Raw genomic sequence first — 19575 nt, 5'->3', positions numbered from 1 at the left:
TCAACCAGCATGAATGGAGACAACAATACTGATGTTTCTGGCAAAGTTGTTGCACTCTTGATAGCATTATCCAAATAGAATACATGATTATCCTTACTGAAAAATAGTGTAGCTACCAAGCCACTTCTCCCAGTTCCTGATTATTAGAACTAATGAGCATCCCAATGAGATTGCCATTAATCTTTATCTTTCCATGTGCAAGTTGTGTGTCTGGTTGATAATGGGAAGAGGTTAAACTACCATGTCATGAATGAGCTCCATTAGCTTATTTTTTTTGGGGGGGGGGGGAAATTACTGAAGTAGGGAAATGGATCACATACTTTCAGGAACTTCATTTGCTTCGGATTGTTTGCATTTTAGCAGAGGATAGGGATATCTGCATTCTTTCAGGGATCATTTCAGCACCAATAGGAATTTATTTATTGAATGGGTCAAACTTTATCTAACACCCCATCCACTGCAGGTAAGGTCCCCTTGCCTTATTGAATTCTTTGCCCGAAGCATCTGGCGTCTCCTGGCCAGCGCCTGTTGCCCCGCGAGGCTCCTTCAACTTTGCCTTGGTTTTGAAGAAGGAAACTGCAGGAGAACTGAAGATAATTATTCCAAAGATGCTTGGAAAGAGAGAGGAACCTGTGTGGGAAGATCGGGTCAGAAGAAGCTCTCTCTCTCCCTCTCCCTCTCCCTCTCCCCCCTCTCTCTGTGCAATGTATGGAAGGTCAAGTTATTAGAAGCGGGCAGGTAAGGGATAGCTGGGCGGTGAGAAAGTTGCTTGCCCCGGAGGGAAGCAGTTAGCCTTGCCGGGCCCCGCCCCTTGCCAGCGCCGATTGGGAAAGTGGCCGGGCTCTTTCCCAAGCTCAGATTCTCCCGCCTTTTCCAACTCGCGTTTCCCCTCCCTCCCCATTTGTCCTCTCAACTTCCTCATTGGCAGCCTTGGGCCGAGGGAAGGATGACGCACTCGCTCCCCGAGGGACGTGGGGTATAAACGCCCGACGGGCACGCAACGCCGGTGCAAGTGGAGCGCTGCCATCCGGTGTACCCGGAAGATGCCGCGGGGGTTCCTGGTGAAACGGAGCAGGAGGCCGGGGGGCTCCTATAGGATGCGCCCCGCAGGCGGACCCTCAGCGCTCCGCCTGGAAGAAGCGCCCCGCCTCGCAACGCCTTTGCCAGAGGCGCCGCAACAGCCCCAGCAGCTGCCTCAGCCCAACTCCCCAGTGATGGTGATCTGGGACGCCGGAGGCTCGGACAACGTAGTCTCCGCCGCAGACGAGCCCAGGCGCTACGCTCCTTCTTCCGTATCGGCCGAATCCTCTCCTCTGGGCCCCGCCTTGGCGCTGGCAGAAAAGCTGCCCCTGATTCCGCGCACTCCGGTGCCTTTGCCGGTGCCGCTCCCCTTGCCGGCTGCCTCGCTTTGCCCGGCTATCCCGCTCAAGCGCCCCTCCCGAGCGAAGGCGCCGCCCGCTAAGAAGCCCAAGGCCGTGCGCAAGCTGAGCTTTGCCGACGAGGTGACCACATCGCCTGTGTTGGGGTTGCGGATCAAAACGGCTTCCGAGGCGGGCAGCGAAGGGATCCGCGTGGCTCGTCCGACGCTGCTCGGTGAATTTGTCTGCCAGCTGTGCAAGGAGCCCTATGCCGATCCCTTGGCTCTGGCTCAGCATCGTTGTTCCCGAATTGTGCGCGTCGAATACCGCTGCCCGGAGTGTCACAAAATCTTCAGTTGCCCGGCCAACCTGGCTTCTCACCGCCGGTGGCACAAGCCGCGCCCGACCACCTCCGCCGGTCCCACCCAGGACAAAGAAAACAGTCGCGGGGAGCCCGGCCGCGATCAGCACCACGGCTCTGCGGACAGCTCCTGCTGCCGGGACCAGCCGCCTCCTCGTGCCTCCCAGATAGGTCCGGGCAGCGAAGCTACCGCCGCAGCCACCTCAACTCCTGGCTCCAGTTTGGTAGCTCCTCCTGGCGAGGTCTACTTTTGCCCTTATTGCCACAAGTCTTTCCGGCGCCAGGCATACCTGCGCAAACACCTGGGAACCCACCAGGCTGGCATTGCCAGCTTTACCAACAACTCACCATCTCACCCACTCCCGCAACAGATCGCTTTTTCCTGTCATTTGTGTGGTGCGCATTTCCCGTCGGCGGACATCCGAGACAAGCATCGGGTATGGCACACAGTGCATGAGGAATTGCTTCTGCCACTGGGGCAGCCTGAGGGCAGCGTTAACCATGGTGAGCAGCAGATCTTTTCTTGCAAACACTGTCCCTCGACTTTCTTCAGCTCGCCTGGTCTTACCCGACACATCAACAAGTGCCACCCTTCGGAGAACAGGCAGGTTCTTCTATTGCAGATGTCCGTCAGGCCGGGCTGCTAGGCTCGTCCGGCAACGAGTTGATTCTTCTCTCCAGACAGAACTGTAAAATTGCACACATTAGGGCTAAACATTTGCCTGACTGTACAGAGCAGGTGCTCGGACTACTCTCCCATTATCTGATACTGCATTATCCCTTTTGTCTCTAAGCCTTGTTTTTTTTTTCCTTTGGTGACCCAAATAATCCTCTCTAAAGTATAATTCCAATGGAAAATCATAACCAAAAGGTATCACCATATTTTGTGTCCAATATTTTTAGTACAAAAAGCCCGTTATTCTTGACAAATTTTCCCTTGCTGCCTTATAGTGGGATAAGAGTGCACTGTAGATTCTGTGAAATACTGAACTCTCTTAACTGTTTTCATACTGAACTCTTACCATTTAGAAGCTCACCTTCTGCTTTAGAACTAAAAACATGGCATTATACTGAGAGGAAACATACTTTTCTGGCTGTGCTTAATACTGTAGCTAAACCTAGAACCAATTGTGTGCCTACCTGTGAGTAAGTCATCTGGGGAAAGTGGGACTGTGAATATTTAATTCTGCTTACTCTTGTCCCTAGGATCTTAAATACATTCCAACACTGTTTAATTAAAGCTTAATTGGGAAGAAGAAGTAGTCAGATTTATATATTCAATTAGGGGAATTTGCCTCCCCAGTTTTCAAGTTTAAAAAAATAGTTTTTGTAATTGTTTTGTTCATTGTGTTCTGTAATATAACAATATATTGTCAGTTATTCATAGCAGGTCAATGTCTGTTACAAAATGCTCCTTCTGTCTGCTGTTGCTCATTACTGGTAATTAAAATCAGCATTAATTTTTGTTTGCTTCCTGAGTATATTGCATACATTTTCAAGCTCACTAAACTACAGATGATAAAAGGAAACACACACACACACAGACACGGGAAGGCTGCTTGGGTCAAAATCTTGGACAATAACTATAATAAGTACAAGAGGCTGTTAGCTTTTTAAAGTTCAGTGCTCTCCACCATCCATGGAAAGTGCTTTTGTAAAATTATAATCTCTAGCTCTTTCTCCTGGGCTCTTAATTAGAAACTAAATCATTGGAAAATGCCCAGTTGGATAAATAAATAATAATATGAATGAAAACTATTTAGAAGATCATTTAGGGATCAGCCTTTCCAAATCAAAAGCAACTTTGAACTGGACTTCTAGCTAAAACTCTTCCTTTGCTTCCAGGTTTCAAGTTTATTTGAAAAAAATATTTGGAAACTAAGCTAGCAGAACGTTGTCCAACTTCACCAATATAGTTTTCTAAAGATCTAAAATTTTCTCTAATTTGGATTTTACTTTTTACGCAATAATGTATTGATATTTTAGCTCTGCTGGTCAACAGGTATGGTCAATGAAATGTTCCATATGGCAAAATACAACTTTTTCACTCTAACTTCATTTACTTGAGATCTGAAAACTTTAAAAATGCAACATACAACATACACAATAATTTCAATATACAGTTTGCTTAAAACAGTAGACAATGATTTTAGCTTAAAATACTAAAAACCTCTTTCTAAACAGGGAAAAATATGGAAGCATTATTAATTGCTTCCACTGCTAAATGCTCTACGCTGTGACTTTATAAATACTGTTTTAAGCAGAATATGTGTTACATGAAGCAAAACCATTAGAAAATTACAGTTGGAACAAGAGAATGCAATGAAAAACTGATCAAAAGATTTTGTATTTGAATAATTAAATCATCATTCCGTGCCATTCTTTTCATGATATTTATGCCCCAAAAAGGTTTGCATAAGTAAGTTTTTGTAATGAAATGCAAAATACTCGAAGTGGTAAGAATAATTTTATTGTATTATTAAATAGCATGTCTTTTCTTCAGAACCATTACAAATTTGTATATACTACATGGCGAACAAATACATCAATATATATTTCTATAGTTGCCCAAGTGAGGAACATATATTTACACATGCAGTTAATACCAGTGGCATGCTACATTTTGTTAAACACAGTTGAATTTCTTCATCATGAAAATATTTCTGAGTAGTAGTGACAAATTGGAGTGGAATGTATTTGTGTGTATATTTGCTATTATGAGGGTACAGCCTCCCCCCACCCCCATGATATTACTTGATTAAAAGCAAATGACCGGAGTGGCAAAGTGCTTGAAAATAGGTGATTGTACACATGTATACTTATAGAGGTATACCAAGGGATGATCTCAACTTCTGGAAGAGAAAGATTGTGCCAATAGGGCCAAGAGAAAAGGAAATGTTTAGCAAGAAAGTTGGAAGCTGTTGATACTTAACAATAAATGCTTGCTGCTAAGTCTGTCCAACAGTGAATAAGAATAATGGAGCTGAGGATGAGTCTCTGTTAACTTGGTTTTTTTTTATAATATAATAACTCTGTACATTGAATTCTGGTGATATTTGCAGAGAACTCTGGACATACATCTTAGTTTGAAAAGTATACATGCATCCCTTTGAAGATGACATCTTTATTGTTTTGAAAGGGTTATACAATAAATAAGAGTGGAACATGCCTGCAGTTTCCAGCTTCAGGGGTGGCTAGTAGTTAATCATAGATGTTAAAAGAGGCTTAGTTTCCTCTCACAAGGAAAAGTATAAAAAAAAAACAGTGAAGGAAATACTCTGCATTGATAAACTATGATTAGCAGGAAGCTGAATATTCTAACACAAAAGCTAAAATATTTTCATTTTGAAATAAAATTCCATGTTTTTTTAAAAATAAAAATAAGAGCAGAGGAATGAAGGAACAATATTCAGCATAGAGGAGAGATTTATATCTTGATAAAAGCTTTGCTCCTCGCTAAGTCTTGTAGGCTGAGCCAGAGGATCGCCGCAGTTTCATGGACATACGACTCTTGCTAGTCCGTGGAGAAATGGGGAAAGCTAGATCGGACCTGTCCATCTGCGCTGCTGCTGGAACTTCGGACGCCTGAGTCTCTGGGTAGGGCCCTATAGAAAACAGAAGGACCTCACATATTAAAGCAATCTGATTACAGAAGATTTGCAAGGTGCAAGCCCCAAAACAATATCCTCTCTTTTGATCTGTCCTATCAACAGCAACTCATCTGCCAGAATCATTAACAAAGTCATCTATTTTAGATTATGAATGACTGGCAGACAGTTTCAAACAAACTAACTAATAAGAAAGGACTAGGAAGTTATTAAAAAGAAGCTAGGATGGCATCTAATTGGTGTTATACATACAAATATATTCTTATAGGATTCAATGGGAAAGAAGTATGAATAAATCATGCTAGCTGAATATACTACATGGCTCATTATCTTTGTAAAAGGAACAAGATAATTTTGACAGGACTTGGTAGTATTGTTGACCCAAAGCAGAATAATGCCCCTTGGAATGGCCCCGAGACAAATAGCAGAAGCAATAGGTTAGGTTAATATGGTTATTGCAAAAGCCAAAATTCAGAGGCATGCAAAACAGGCCAGATTGTATGGACAGTAGACATTTATTTCTACAAGTTACAGGTAAGGTTCCATATGCCAAAAAAGAAAGATACTTCTTTCTTATTTTGCCTTTTAAAATAAGCTGTAGATCAAAACAGATCATGCAGATCATGTCTGCATTCACTCACAAAGATATTTATTTTTTAGAGAAATTAGATGACATGATTGATATTAGCAGCTCAAGGTACCAGTTGGCTACTACATGCACACTGCCCTAAATTTGGATCTTGCTATTTATAATTTGGGTTTTGTAATTTCTACATTTTCCTACTGTAAATGTGAAAAACTTTCTTTGTGAAAGATGATAAAATACGACTTTCTTCAACTTATTCAAATTATTCATAGTATTTTTCTGATTATCAGCTTTCATTAATAGAATACTAGGTTATGTTGCACTTAATAAATGCTCAGAAACAAAATTCTTATTACAAAACAGAACTTGGCCATAAAGCCAGTTTTTTACAATCTATCTTACATATGTCCATTACACATAGGTGTAGTCAAAGATGGTACCAAAATCCTACTGGAACCAATGGACCAATTATTTTAGTGGTCTTCCATCATTAAGTGTTCAGATTTATGTTTATATTCTATTCAGTTTAAAATAAAAGTATTTTTCTCCAAGAATAATAACATAGCAAAATAATTCAAGAACTATTTGGACCAAATTATAAATAACACAAAATGAAAGGAAACCATTTGCAAGGGGGAAAAACTTTTATTAATATGAAAAATATCAGAAGTGAGGGAGTCTGGTGCTGCATTACACTGCAAAGAGTATTCTAATATTCTAATATTTCTAAGGATGACATTTGACAATTATATTAAATCTCAAAGTTATATTATAATTTAATGAACAGATTCTTTTGAAAAACACTAAACACCCTTAAAAGGATTATTTAGGGTTTCTAGTTTACAAAATACATATTTATGAAATCACTTTAATAAAATATTTTTGATAATATCAAGGGTATTTTCTCCCTTCATCCCTTCCCTTTCTAATAAACCTGAAGGCATATTTTTTGCTTTCATTCTGAAACACTGCTGCAAAGTGATCCCTGAAAGTCATGTTGAGTAAGTCACAAAAGTAACTGCTTTTAAAAGCAGAATGTCATAAATCTAACCTACTAACTCAAATACTATACAGATAATCCTTGAGTTATGACCACAATCAAGTCCAAAATTTCTGTTGTTAAGTGAGACATTTGTTAAGTTAGTTTTTCCCCATTTTATGACATTTCTTGTCATAGTTATTAAGTGAATCACTGCAATTGTTAAGTTAGTATCCCAGTTGTTAATTTGTTCTAGCTTCCTCATTGACTTTGCTTGTCAGAAGATCGCAAAAGGTGATTACGTGACGGCAACTGTCATAAATATGAACCAGCTGCCAATATCTGAATTTTGATCATGTGATCATGAGGAAAGGCTGCAAAGGCCATAACTGTGAAAAAGATCATAAGCAACTTTTTTCAGTACTGTTGCAACTTTGAACAGTCACTAAATGAACTGTTGTAAATCAAGGACTACTTATAGTTTGTGCTTTCCAAGTACTTCCTGAAATAGCTTTTCTCCTTTTTTCTGTATATGGATACATAGATTGATCAATTAATCAAATGATAGGTAGATATAAGCTATTTTTTGGTCCAGAAATGATCCCACATGTAACTTAACTTTTACATTCCAAAACAGTTTACTCTCTTGTATTCCTACCAACAGTGCTTAGTTTGATGGTTAGAAGGCTAGCTCCTAAGCCATTTGGCATGGGAAATTTATAATGGGAGGATTGGTCTTACAAATATTTTAGTCCCTCAACCTCTTCTCCTTAGGAAAAAGACTAGTATCTTTACATATAAAGACCACTATCTTGAACTGTGTTTGGAAACAAGCTGGTAGCCAATACAACCTACAAGAAACTGTTAACATAATAAACAAGGAATGTGTCAAAAAGCAAGTTAATGCAGCAGTTTCCAAATACCTTTCAAGGGCATCCATAAAAAACACAGTTAATGATTTTCAACTGATTAGGCATGGAATATATAAATCCACAGTAAAAGAAATTTTGTTATGCCTTAGAAGGCTTCTTCCACACAGGAAACAATTTTTTGTTTGTTTATTTAAATTCATCCCCACCTGCCCAGCACACGTTAATATTCAGACATTCTATCTTGTTCGCATTTTACAAGGAATCATGACATTCCAAATGGTAGGGTAGTGCATAAAAAGTCAACGCTGGTGCTCTGCACAGTCTACCCTTCACGGCTAGTGTGAATAGACCTTCCAATTCAAGCCTTTGCCCTTTACCTTGAAGTGGCCAATTCTTTCTAGAGGTGGCTTGGGAAGGAGAAGAAATATCACACCATTTCTTTCTTTGTTGAGAATGAAGAAGTGATGGAGAGGTGGACAGAAGTAAGGGAAAAGGAAGAAAGATAAAAAGATAACAGGTGTGAGACATGAGACATGAACAGTAGAGGCTGGAGGGCATTTACAGATGAGTACAGAAAGGAGAAAGTTAGAATCTGTTATGTTGCTAACATGCAAGCTAAGGTTAAAGAGGGATGCATTAATGTGTAAAAGTGAATTAACAGCTTAACAATCAGGAAGAATACTCACCAGCTACAGGTTACAAAAAAAAAAGAAAAAAAAAAGAACAGAAAAAAGAAAAAGAATTCTATAAAAATAATTCTGATCCAACAGCCTCATTGATACAACCATTATGACATAAATATGTTAATAGTGTTTTAGAAATTGCTTATAAATAAAAAATACCCTGCAATCAGTAAAACAATCAAATGTTAACACCCCTCCCTAATAGCAATTTTTCAGCTCACATGAAAAATAAAATTCTTTCTATAATTCTGCTAAGTGTAGTTTTAACAGATACTTACTGAAAAACATTTGATATTAAAAATCACCAACTTGCAAAAGGAAGTATATATGGTTATGATACACTTTATATTTCTAAATAATTCAAAACTGATAAAACACTTATAGCTTTTATGAAAATAGAAGCCAGGTAAACCTATAGTGTACATGTAGTACAATCCATTAATTTTTTTTATAAGACTTCCCCTTTTTGATCATTCTTCATATTTATCTAACTTGAAGGTAGTTGAAAAAGAACTAGAAATGCAGTAATTTATGTTGAGTATGTTCCAACAATCCAAATCAATATTTCCTATATCATAAAATGTTTTCATTATGTCCCTTGAGGAGGCTAGAAGCTAAGATCTGAAACAATATAGACTGAGAATTCAAACATAGTAACATACAACAAATTAATAAGGAGCTTTGATCTCAGATTTCATCTGCTCTGTTTTACCCAATAGTTGTCAATTCAGAAAAAAATTAGACTCATGGAAGATTAATTTTGTTTATGGTAACATCAGCAAGATTATTATATGCATAAAGATGGAAGAATACTGAAATTCCCACAATGGAGTGAAACTGTCAGAATTAGCAGAAACTGACCTGTTTGGCCAGAGGAAAAAAGAAGTGGGTTTTTTTAAAGACTGGAAAGCTTTTATGGACTTTTTTTTTTGCTAACAGAAGGGTGAAATGAACATTTACAGATTTAAAGATAAGATGAGAATTTAATATAGGGTTGAAGGAATTTCTGGAAGAGATGATGGGTTTGTCAATATCTGTTGAAGAGAAAGTTGGAAATCATTAATTTTCTTTTTTTAAAACAATATTTTTATTAAAGGTTTTGAATACAAACTAAAAAGAATAAAAGTTTTGCAAGAAAGAAAAAAAAAAGAAAAAAAGAAAAAAACTTGAGATAGCAACCTCCTGCCCTCATCACAAAAATATAACAGTGGAAATCCAATACAAGCCTTTTCCAGTCCAGATGTCAGCAAATTCCAAAAGAACCCCCCAAATAATAACATCCCATTTTAACAATGGTCAAAATAAACCAACTTTATGTTCCTTCTTTTTACATAAAACGATCTTGCTCTTTAATCCATTCAAATTATCTCATCTTAAATTTCTTAAAAATAAGCCTCATTTTAAAGTTAGAAGTCATAAATTTTCATAACTTTACTTTTCTTTCTTTTTTTCCTTTTTTGGCATTCTTTTCTTTCTTCTTCCTTTCCTATCTTTTTCTTTGGATTTTTCTATTTTATATGAAGTTCTCAATAAATATAAATTAAAAAAAACCCCTCAGAAATAAATTTCATTAGATTCAGACATAAGCTTAGCTGAATTCCACTGCCAAAGGAGAAAAAGGGGCAAGACCTGTTTCTTCATTTGGATATTCTGTCCAAAGCATCATCTATCACCTAGTTCTAAAGGGTGAAATATTGTCCAGAACAGCATGGAAAGTGATACTAGGGGGATTAAATAAACAATATAATATTTTGTTCTTCTTTCTCCAGATCAGTGAATTCCATCTGATCCTAGCTCACTTCAGAAATAAATAAATAAATAAACAAAAATTTCAGGTCAATGAACAGCAAAGCTAGATGTAAATAATTTACTGTAAGAATATATTGGAATCCAGTGTAAAAGGCACTTTGGGAGCAAAGGGGAAAGTCTTTTTTTTTAAAAACATTTGATTTAAAGATGCTTCCCTCCTGCCCACCCCTTCTTGCATACTGTCTTTTCTGTATCTCATTTAGCAGCTAGGGTAGATTGTTCCTGACAGAGTTAATTAATCAGAATTAATTGTGCAAAGGACTTCTAAGGCCTTTGGTCTTGGTCTATGGTGATCTAAGGCCTACCTTAAGCCAGCAATATTCTGTTTTTATCAATATATATACTGCATATTATTTTGGCTGGGTAAAATCTTTGAAAATTAGTTGGTAAATGCTAACTTGTAAAATATTAATACTTTAAAAATTATTCTATTTCTTCTAATAAATTTTTTGTGGTGAGGACAACAGACTTGGAATTCTGCATTTTGGAGGCTCATTACAAGTTATATTGAAGAAGTGCTTCAATTATACATTGTACAATAATACATTGTAGCAGCTCAGCAGCTTGCTGTTTTTCATTTAAAAAGGGCACGTGTGTTTTAAGGAATTCACTATTTAAAGTTCATATTTCTTAAAGAACACTGACTTTTTTCCAGACTGATATAAAAGTGTGACGAAGGTCAGATTGCTTTAATGACTAGTAGAGTGGGGCTTCAAGCAGTTTTTCTAGATCAATGGTTCTCAACCTTTCTAATACCGTGACCCCATAATACAGTTCCCCATGTTGTGGTGACCCCCAAGTGGGTGTGGCCATCAATAAGAGGGAGTAGGACAGCTAGGGAAAAGGGAAAAAAATGGCGGACAGCGTGGTTTGGCAACCCCCATGAAATGGTCATTCGACCGCAAATGGGGTCCCGACCCACAGGTTGAGAACCACTGTTCTAGATCACTTTTACTGTATGCAGACCTCTAATTTAAATACTCTCTTTGACATTCCTACGTTTCTTGATTAATGGTAATAGTAGGATTCATCAACAAATTATACAACTGCCTTGAAATACAGAATCTTGCTGATAGATGAAATATCTAATTTTTTTAGATCTAAATTAGATATTTAGATATTTGGAAAATATCTAACCTTTTCCCTAAAATATCTACAATTAACATAAAAATTAATATCCATGTCTTACTGCAGGCATGGGAGGAGTAACTCTTCATAAATGAATCAGCCTTCACAATCTTGCATTTACAACCGTCAGAATTTTCAGTCAACAAATCTTAGGGCCATCACATCTTGTGGGACTTGCCTGGGGAAGGCTGGTACAAATTTTATACTGAAAAGGTACAAAACCTTTTGGATTGCCTATGTTAGCATAGCATTTTATTTTGGGAAGTTTGGAGGGCCTTTGCACACATAAAAATAGAGCTTTGCTAAAATGTTCTCTTCCTCTAATCAAATTACTTTTGGCTTAGTAGTTTAATTTATTCAACAGGTAACTGGCAAATGATACAGAAGATACATCTAAACATATTATAGGCTGAAAAGACCCAGGGCTGTTTTTGTATTCCTTTCTAAATATACAATTAGAGTCGTTTCACATTCTCTGGGGACTCTTACTAACATTATTTATGCATGCAAACAATTTCATCAAAATGGAAAGTTAGGACTGGTAGCAATGTAGAAATAATTCAGGAGGCATTATGCTTTATCTGGAAGTTTCATTACAAGAGATAGATTTATTATAAGAGACAGATAAGCTGCAATCCTGTGCACACTGGCCTAAGAATAAGTTATATTAAATACAGTGAGATTAGTTCTGGTAGATGTACTAAGGATGATATTGTTTATCTTAACTTTTGAGGTGGATAGTATAAACCACTGATCTCTCTTCTTTAATATGGGGAATGTATATGATAAACCACTGGTTGGTTAAACTTGCTACAGTCATAAATTTGATATTACTTGAATTTCTGAATCAATTTTAAATCAGTTTAATAGTTGAGTATTGAGTTACAAGAATTCTGTTGCGACTATCTGTATATTCTATCTTGAAAAAGCTAAAAGATCTTCTTCAAATTGAGGCTGATTCCTGGTGGGCTACATGGACAGGTACATGTAGTGTAATTGGCAAACAAGATTGGTTTATCATTACTATCTTGGGGCCCCCTTCCAAGAAAATGTTTCCTCACATTTTTTAGGGTTTATTTTCATAAATTCATCTTTACTAAGCTAAGTAGAAGATCTGTCACCCAACAATTTTCTTTTCCTGTAACTTTCGTTCCCATCCCACAAGGAGTCTTTCTAGAGAGCTCGGGAAAGGATTCTTTAATATTGTGGTGCATGTCTTATGGAGAATCTCCTGAAATTGAGCAAACAAATCTTTTATTGATACTGCAAGATTCTCAGTTATGTTAACTTCTTCCTTTCAATACAGCTGTTTAAGTGTGTCTTACCATTCTCTAGAGAAGTTTTCAAAGAATAAACAGAAATGCAAGGATTAGAGGAACAGAATAGAAAGCTTTTGGAACGTATTTCCCCCAGTTTATGGTCACAGATCCTGAAAATTATAGTCCAAAGCATCCTTGAGATTTATGTGCTCATTTTAGTGTCAACGCTGCTAACATCGGATGTTCTTGCTTTGACAACAGATGGAAATGTAGCCATCTTTTATCTATCGCTTTTAGAGTTCGTTGATGCTGGGAGAGGGTATGTGGATGAGTCCAGCTAGTCATAATAATAATAGCTCAGCTGTGGGAACTCAAGGTTATTAGGTCCAGAGTTGATAGAAATTTGGCGGGCAGGAGAGATGGGGAGAAAGCCTGTGCTTCAAGTTAATTGGGGAATGTGATTTATGACTGTTAATTGGAGGATGAAACTGCGCTTTGCTACTTTATAATAATAATAATAATAAAGTTGGAAGGGACCTTGGAGGTCATCTAGTCCAACCCCCTGCTCAGGCAGGAAACCCTGTACCATTTCGGACAAATGGCTGTCCAGTCTCTTCTTTAAAACTTCCAGTGTTGGAGCATTCATTGCTTCTGGAGGCAGGTTGTTCCACTGGTTAATTGTTCTAACTGCCAGGAAGTTTCTCCTTAATTCTAGGTTGCTTCTCTCCTTGATTAGTTTCCATCCGTTTGTGCCAGGGGAGGGGAATTCAGTTTTTGGCTTCAACTACGTAGTGCCGATACTTTGTTTCTCGAATAAAAGATTCTTTAAGGAAAACAATGCCTCGAAGTTCTTTTGAAGAGATTTATCTGTCGGAACCGTGACACTTAGAATGTAATGCAGTTTGGAATTTCCTTTACTCCTTTCTTCATTATCAATGAATAAACACAGCATGAATGTATCCACCTGGAGAAGATACATGCGCACAAATCCTCCATGAATTAGTACTTTTTTCAGTCCACTACAAGGTCTCAGATATGGCTGAGAGCCTGATCATCACACATTCTGAGGCTGAAAGGTTTATCCATCACTATAGTCGCAAACATGCACACATTATTAATTTAATGGGAAATTGTTCCTGGCCTCACTGAGATTAGGGTTTATGTGCAGTTGGTTGGTTACTGTGAAAACAGATTGCTGGACTAGAAGGATGGGACAGGGTTCTGATCCAGCAGGGTACAGTTTATGTTCTGGCTCTCAGCCTGTTTTTCATTCCAACTTAGACTATTAGTGTTAACTCATAAAATTTTTCACAATATCTGAAAGAGTGCTTCTTCCAATGCATTGTTATCTTAAGCTCTGCCATAATCAAAGGACTTGAACAAAATTCCTTCAGATGATAAGGTAGCTAAGTACTCAAGAGTAGGTCTTTTTAATGAAGACTGTCTAGCCCTGGAATTCTCCGGGAAACAGCTTTTTCTAAAATGTCTGCTTGGAATCTACTCCATTGCTTTTTAAGCCTGACAATACTTGTTTATTCTGTCAGCGCATTTATTCATTTATTGTGTCTGTATACAATGTGTTAATGAATTTTATCTTTTACAAATCTTTCTGATTCATTTTAAATCACTGCTTTAATTGATTGTGTTCTACCATTACTATTTTCCCCAGAATTCTGATGTTTTAGAACACATCACTCTTTCAGCATCATGAGAATTAATTTTTTAAAGAAATAAATTAAGCCATGCATTTACTCTGCCAGTTATGGGTTTAGACATGATTAAAGTGCTTCCACCAAAATCAATAGGGCTTACATTAGTCATTCCAAACATTTACTTGTTGCTTCTAAGATACATTTTATTGAATGGTAGGCAAACCTTCAGTAAGAATATTTCACATTCAGTATAAATAAATGAGCCCTTGGAGAACATAATGGTCATGGGATCAGATACCAAAATAATTTTAAATTTATTTATGGCTGACTGTTAAGCTTTGAAACTACATATTGGAGGTGGATTCTGAATTGGGGATGGGCAAAATTAGAACTACATGCCCATTTTGTTTGAATTAATCAGAATCCTGATCTTCTTTGGGTTCAGATTCATTTGGAGCATCACTGATATTTACATGTATATAAAACATTTTACCACAAGAAAAATGTTTGCTTTGTGCTTTAGACATGTTAGGACAGAAAAATAAGTCTAGGTCTACAAATTATTCCCATGCAAAAAGTACATTATTCAATTCCTGTAATCACTATTCTTGCATAGTAAGACATTTTATACAATAAAGTTTAACATTAGGTATCATAATTACTGACCAGACCATAAGCAAAGTGCTTATTTTAAGAAGTTATTTCCCAACTTAAAAAAATTATCTTTCTTTACCTTTTTTGACTTATATTTATTTATAAAACTATTCTTATTTTTCATTCAGCTATTTATTATACTCAGACTTTGCATTTATTGTTCAATTTTCACTTTATTGTTTACTATTTGCTATTCACCTTTCCCTTAAAACCCATCAGTACCAGAATATATAAAGTATTGTTTTGAGTGTTCATACTCATATTTCATATATTTTCATTATCTTTAAATTTTATATAAAAAAATCCAAATATAGTTTCAAAGCTTCTGTTTCACTAATGACCAAATTTCCATTTATCATTTTCAGAAAAAAAAACCCTGAGATTTTTCTCTATTGCAAGTAGGTGATGATATTAACACTAGTAATGTTTTCAAAATCACTTTTCTCTATCATTCCTTGTTACATTGAATTCATAATCTATCTGCTGACATCAAAGAAAGACAGGACAGGGGACAGATCACACCACTGCCATCCAGTACTATTTGTTCATGCTGAGAAACAAAAGGTCAGACACAATCAAGTATGACTTGCTCAACAGATGTTTCTCCATTAGTTACCTTAATCCCAGAACCACAGTGTTAGTGTTTCATGCAAACCTGGAGTTAGTAAAATACTAAACTTGAATAAAATGTAGTGGTAATTTCTCAGTGTGAATTTCTCTCTTGTTTAATAGTAAAAATAAGGGCAGTCAGGAAAGTTTGCAAACAACAAGGTTACAAGCTTAGTGCTTTAGTAACAGATTAATAAAACAGAGGGGGTTTTTTTAGACACTTTGTCTTACCTTCTGATAAACTGAACTGATATTTAATGATCTAAAGAGGGGAAATAAATGAAATAATCATCAGGAATTCAAATTATTTGTACAGATAGGCCTTGAGAGCCGCTCATATTCTTAAGTGATTACTGTTTCATTAGTAACTGAAAATGCAGTATCTTTATAGAAGATTTATTGATGAAAATGACAATGTAGCAATATATTTTAATAGGATAACAGTGGTGATATTGTTTCTGGTTTACCGACCAAGACTAGAAATAATTCTTTCTTAAAACAATGTAAATCAATTAGGCTTATGGATCAGTCTCTATATTTAGGAATCTTAAGTATTCAGAAACATTCACAAATAATATAAATACGAAAAGTTCTATTATAGAGTATAAAGTGAAAAGTTTTAAATGGCTTTGATTTTTAGAGAAAGAATAAAATTTTATAGTTTGAGATGCTATACACACACAAACATGGACAAACACATACACACATATACGTACACGGTTACCTGCAACATACTGCATTTTAGGTATCATTTAACAAAAAACCTTTATTTTTATTATATTCTTACCAGTTTCAGGGGGCAAATGGTGGCAGGATGCTGGGCAGAAGACCTGAGATGCATAATCCTCAAATGTTGAAGGATCTAGGTGGTGCTGAATAATTGTTTGGAGATACCGAGCTCTTTCTTCATAGCTTGTTGAATTCAAATGTTAAGGATAATTTACATTTTAAAGCAAAGAAAATACAGCCTTAATCAGTGATATTGTTGTTTTCTTTTAATGAATTGATTTATGTACAAAGTATTTTACAATTGAACTGTAAATGCTTGTTTTTCAACCTAAAGGATCAAATAAAAGAAAAGATTTGTATACGTAGTACTCCACTGACATACTATGCTTAATTTATGGCTTTCCAACTAATACTAACAGTCTCTCAACATCTATTGATCAAGTCATTCACTTAAATCCTGAATGTGTTAATTCAAGTTCTATTTTTGAATAATGATTATATTTAAAAATTAGGCCTGAGTTTCTCATGATTTCTTTTTAAATGATCACACAGTTTTATAACCTCTCTCCTGATGCTACTCCAAAGCTTTTGGAAGAGCAAAGCCGTATCTTTTGAGTAAGTGTGATCACAGTCCTAGAATATGATAATAAAAGGGATAAGAACAAAAGTAATATGGCTTTAGTAGGATATGGGGTTTATTTATTAGATTTCTGATCCCTGCTTTATTACTTTTAAGTAACTCAGGGCAGCGAACATACACAATACTTCTTCCTCCTATTTGTCGCACAGCAACCCTTTGAGTTTGAGCTGGGAGAGAGTGGCCCAAAATTATCCAACTGGCTTTCACACCTGAGGTGGAACTAGAACTCATACTCTCCTGGTTTCTAGGCCAGGACCTTAACTACTGTACCAATCTGGCTCCTAATTCCTTTCATCTACATAAAACAAATGTTTTAGAAGGTTCAGAAAGATGGATTATATTTCACATTGAGTAATCCGAATCAGAAGCCACCAATTTTGAAAATATGATATTTTATTTTAAGTAACTCTATAACTTTCGGACAAATGTTCTGGTAAGTGATCCCACACTGATGACCTGAAGCAGACTACGATCAGTTGAGATGACCAAGCCCAATCTATAAAAAATACAGCTATATATGTATTTCTGCATTACATAGCAGTTTTCAGATAAAATATAGCATATAAAAATATAACCAAACCTCTTTCAAACTACCTTGGGTGCCTGCATGTTAGCTTATAAAAAAGTTTTATTTTAAAGTCATCATACTCTCAAAATAGGATTTGACATTGAAATTTTGTACATATTTACTCATAAATTCGTAGCAGATGAGAGTAGGATTTCAGTTTAAATACAAGGTAATAAAACAAACAAACAAAAACCTTAATTCAGAATTAAAACATGTAATGAATTTCATTTGTAAATGCTTGAGTACAATGCTTGTACTTTCCTTGAGTACAGATTCTCCACAGGGCTGTGTCCTGAGTCTGCTACTGTTCACCTTGATGACCCACGACTGCTGTGCCAAATCTGTTACAAATCATATTGTGAAGTATGCAGACGACACGGCAATGGTGGTTCTTATCCGAGATGTCAATGAAGATGCTTATAGGGAAGAAGTGAAGGCTCTGGTGGAATGGTGCAATAAAAGTTACCTGGTTCTAAATGTTGATAAAACAAAGGAGATCATTGTAGATTTCAGAAAGAGCTGGCATAGTCATACTCCACTCATTATGAAGGATGCAGCTGTAGAGGTGGTCAACAATATTAAGTATCGACAGTATTAAGTGCAGATAACTAATCTGAATTGACTACTCCACATGTCATCCTCAGTGAAGAGTGCAAACCAGCATCTGCATTTCCTGCATTGGATGAGGAGAGCACATCTTTCTCCTTCTGTCCTGGCCACTTTTTTCAGAGGCACGATTGAAAGCACTTTAACTGCATCACCGTCTGGTTTGGTGGCAGCAGTGCCTCAGATAGAAAATCCATGCAGAGAATGGTAAGGACAGCCGAGATCATAGGAAGCTTTCTCCCTGATATTCAGGAGGTTGCTTATATGCACTATGTGCTTAGATCTCAAAGCATTGTTAGTGACCCCTCACCCCCACTTCACGGTCTGTTTCTGTTGCTCCCTTCTGGCAGGAGGTTTCGAAGTATTTCTAGCAGGACTATCCAATTCGGTAATAGCTTTGTTCCCTATGCCAGTGTTTCCCAAACTTGACAATTTTAAGGCATGAGGACTTCAACTCCCAGAATTCCACAGCCAGCAACGCTGGCTGTGGAATTCTGGGAGTTGAAGTCCACATGCCTTAAAATTGTCAAGTTTGGGAAACACTGCCCTATGCCATCCATCCGGTAAACTTGCAAGATTCATTTTTCTCACCATGCACATGTATACATAACCCGAACTACACTGTTGTTTCTCTGTGTTATATAATATATGTGGGTATATGCATAATTCTCTATTTATTTATTTATTTTGTCATATTTATGTATTGTATATCAGAGGTGGTGATCCTTTTGAGAGCTGTATGCAATGAAATTTCATTTTAATGTATGTTGATTAGTGTACATTCAAAGTGACAATAAAGTTATAATTCTATTCTAAATCAAAATATTTTGCATAAGGAAATAAATGAGACAAGGCAAAAAAAAAAAAAAAAAATCCAATAGCATCCCTGAGCACTGATTAAGAAAGTAAGCATCCCAAGGACGTCAAAAGAAAAGCACTGTCGTTCTTTGTCCTACAGCTTCCTCTTTCTGATATTATTGACAAGAGGCTGGTACCTTGAAGCGCTGCTTTTGAAGAACCCTCTCCAGGCTGCTTGTTCCAGAGGCCCTGATTTTATGGTTAGCAGAGAGAAAGCGAGAAAAAGAGAAAATATTTCTAGTGTTCATGAAAGTAGCTATGGAAATGGCTGTCAAAATGTAAAACAGCAGGCAGCAACATACAATTATCAAGAAAAAATATCATGCTGCTTTGGTGTTATAGGCTGCTTTAGTGAATTTAGAATCGGTTCTCATGCAACTTGCAAAAGTTGTCTTGCTATACTCATTGGATCAGGAAATCTTTGCCAGTCTGTATTTTATTTTATTTTGTATGCAAAGTGATGCTTAACATCATTCAAATTTATTCTTCTAATAGAATAAAACTATTTGCAGCCCTGTTTTAAAATGTGCAAGTGAAACAAGTGAAAATCAGCCTAGTGGAATTTTCACGGGAAAATAAATTCAACTTGCTGGAAATGATTACATGCTAATACATG

General features: G+C 36.8%; 2 protein-coding genes across 10 annotated transcripts in view; one reads left to right on the top strand and one right to left on the bottom strand.

The window, feature by feature from the left end:
- The first annotated feature begins 1026 nt into the window (after window positions 1-1026).
- INSM2 (INSM transcriptional repressor 2) lies at window positions 1027-3168 on the top strand. Its single transcript, XM_039351942.1, has one exon. It carries the CDS (start codon window positions 1044-1046, stop codon window positions 2364-2366), a length of 1323 nt encoding a protein of 440 aa, XP_039207876.1. The 5' UTR covers window positions 1027-1043; the 3' UTR covers window positions 2367-3168.
- Window positions 3169-4167: 999 nt separating this feature from the next.
- The window catches only part of RALGAPA1 (Ral GTPase activating protein catalytic subunit alpha 1), a 128623-nt gene continuing 113215 nt past the window's right edge, over window positions 4168-19575 (bottom strand). For 3 of the 9 annotated variants that reach the window (XM_039351825.1, XM_039351821.1, XM_039351829.1), the window contains 2 exons: window positions 16346-16470; window positions 4168-5324 (listed from right to left, as the gene is read on the bottom strand). In XM_039351825.1, coding sequence (XP_039207759.1) covers window positions 5176-5324; window positions 16346-16470 — 274 coding nt within the window. In that variant the 3' untranslated portion in view covers window positions 4168-5175. Of the gene's footprint in view, window positions 5325-8141; window positions 8207-8450; window positions 8454-13388; window positions 13608-15789; window positions 15821-16345; window positions 16471-19575 lie in introns of those variants that run through there. The other 6 variants (XM_039351823.1, XM_039351822.1, XM_039351824.1 and 3 more) reach the window with 6 other exon arrangements.

The sequence above is a fragment of the Crotalus tigris genome, unplaced genomic scaffold, assembly GCF_016545835.1.
Source record: "Crotalus tigris isolate CLP2741 ecotype Arizona unplaced genomic scaffold, ASM1654583v1 scf7180000018371.15429387391:27106975, whole genome shotgun sequence".
NCBI lineage: Eukaryota > Metazoa > Chordata > Lepidosauria > Squamata > Viperidae > Crotalus > Crotalus tigris.
This window is presented reverse-complemented; position numbering and strand designations above follow the sequence as displayed.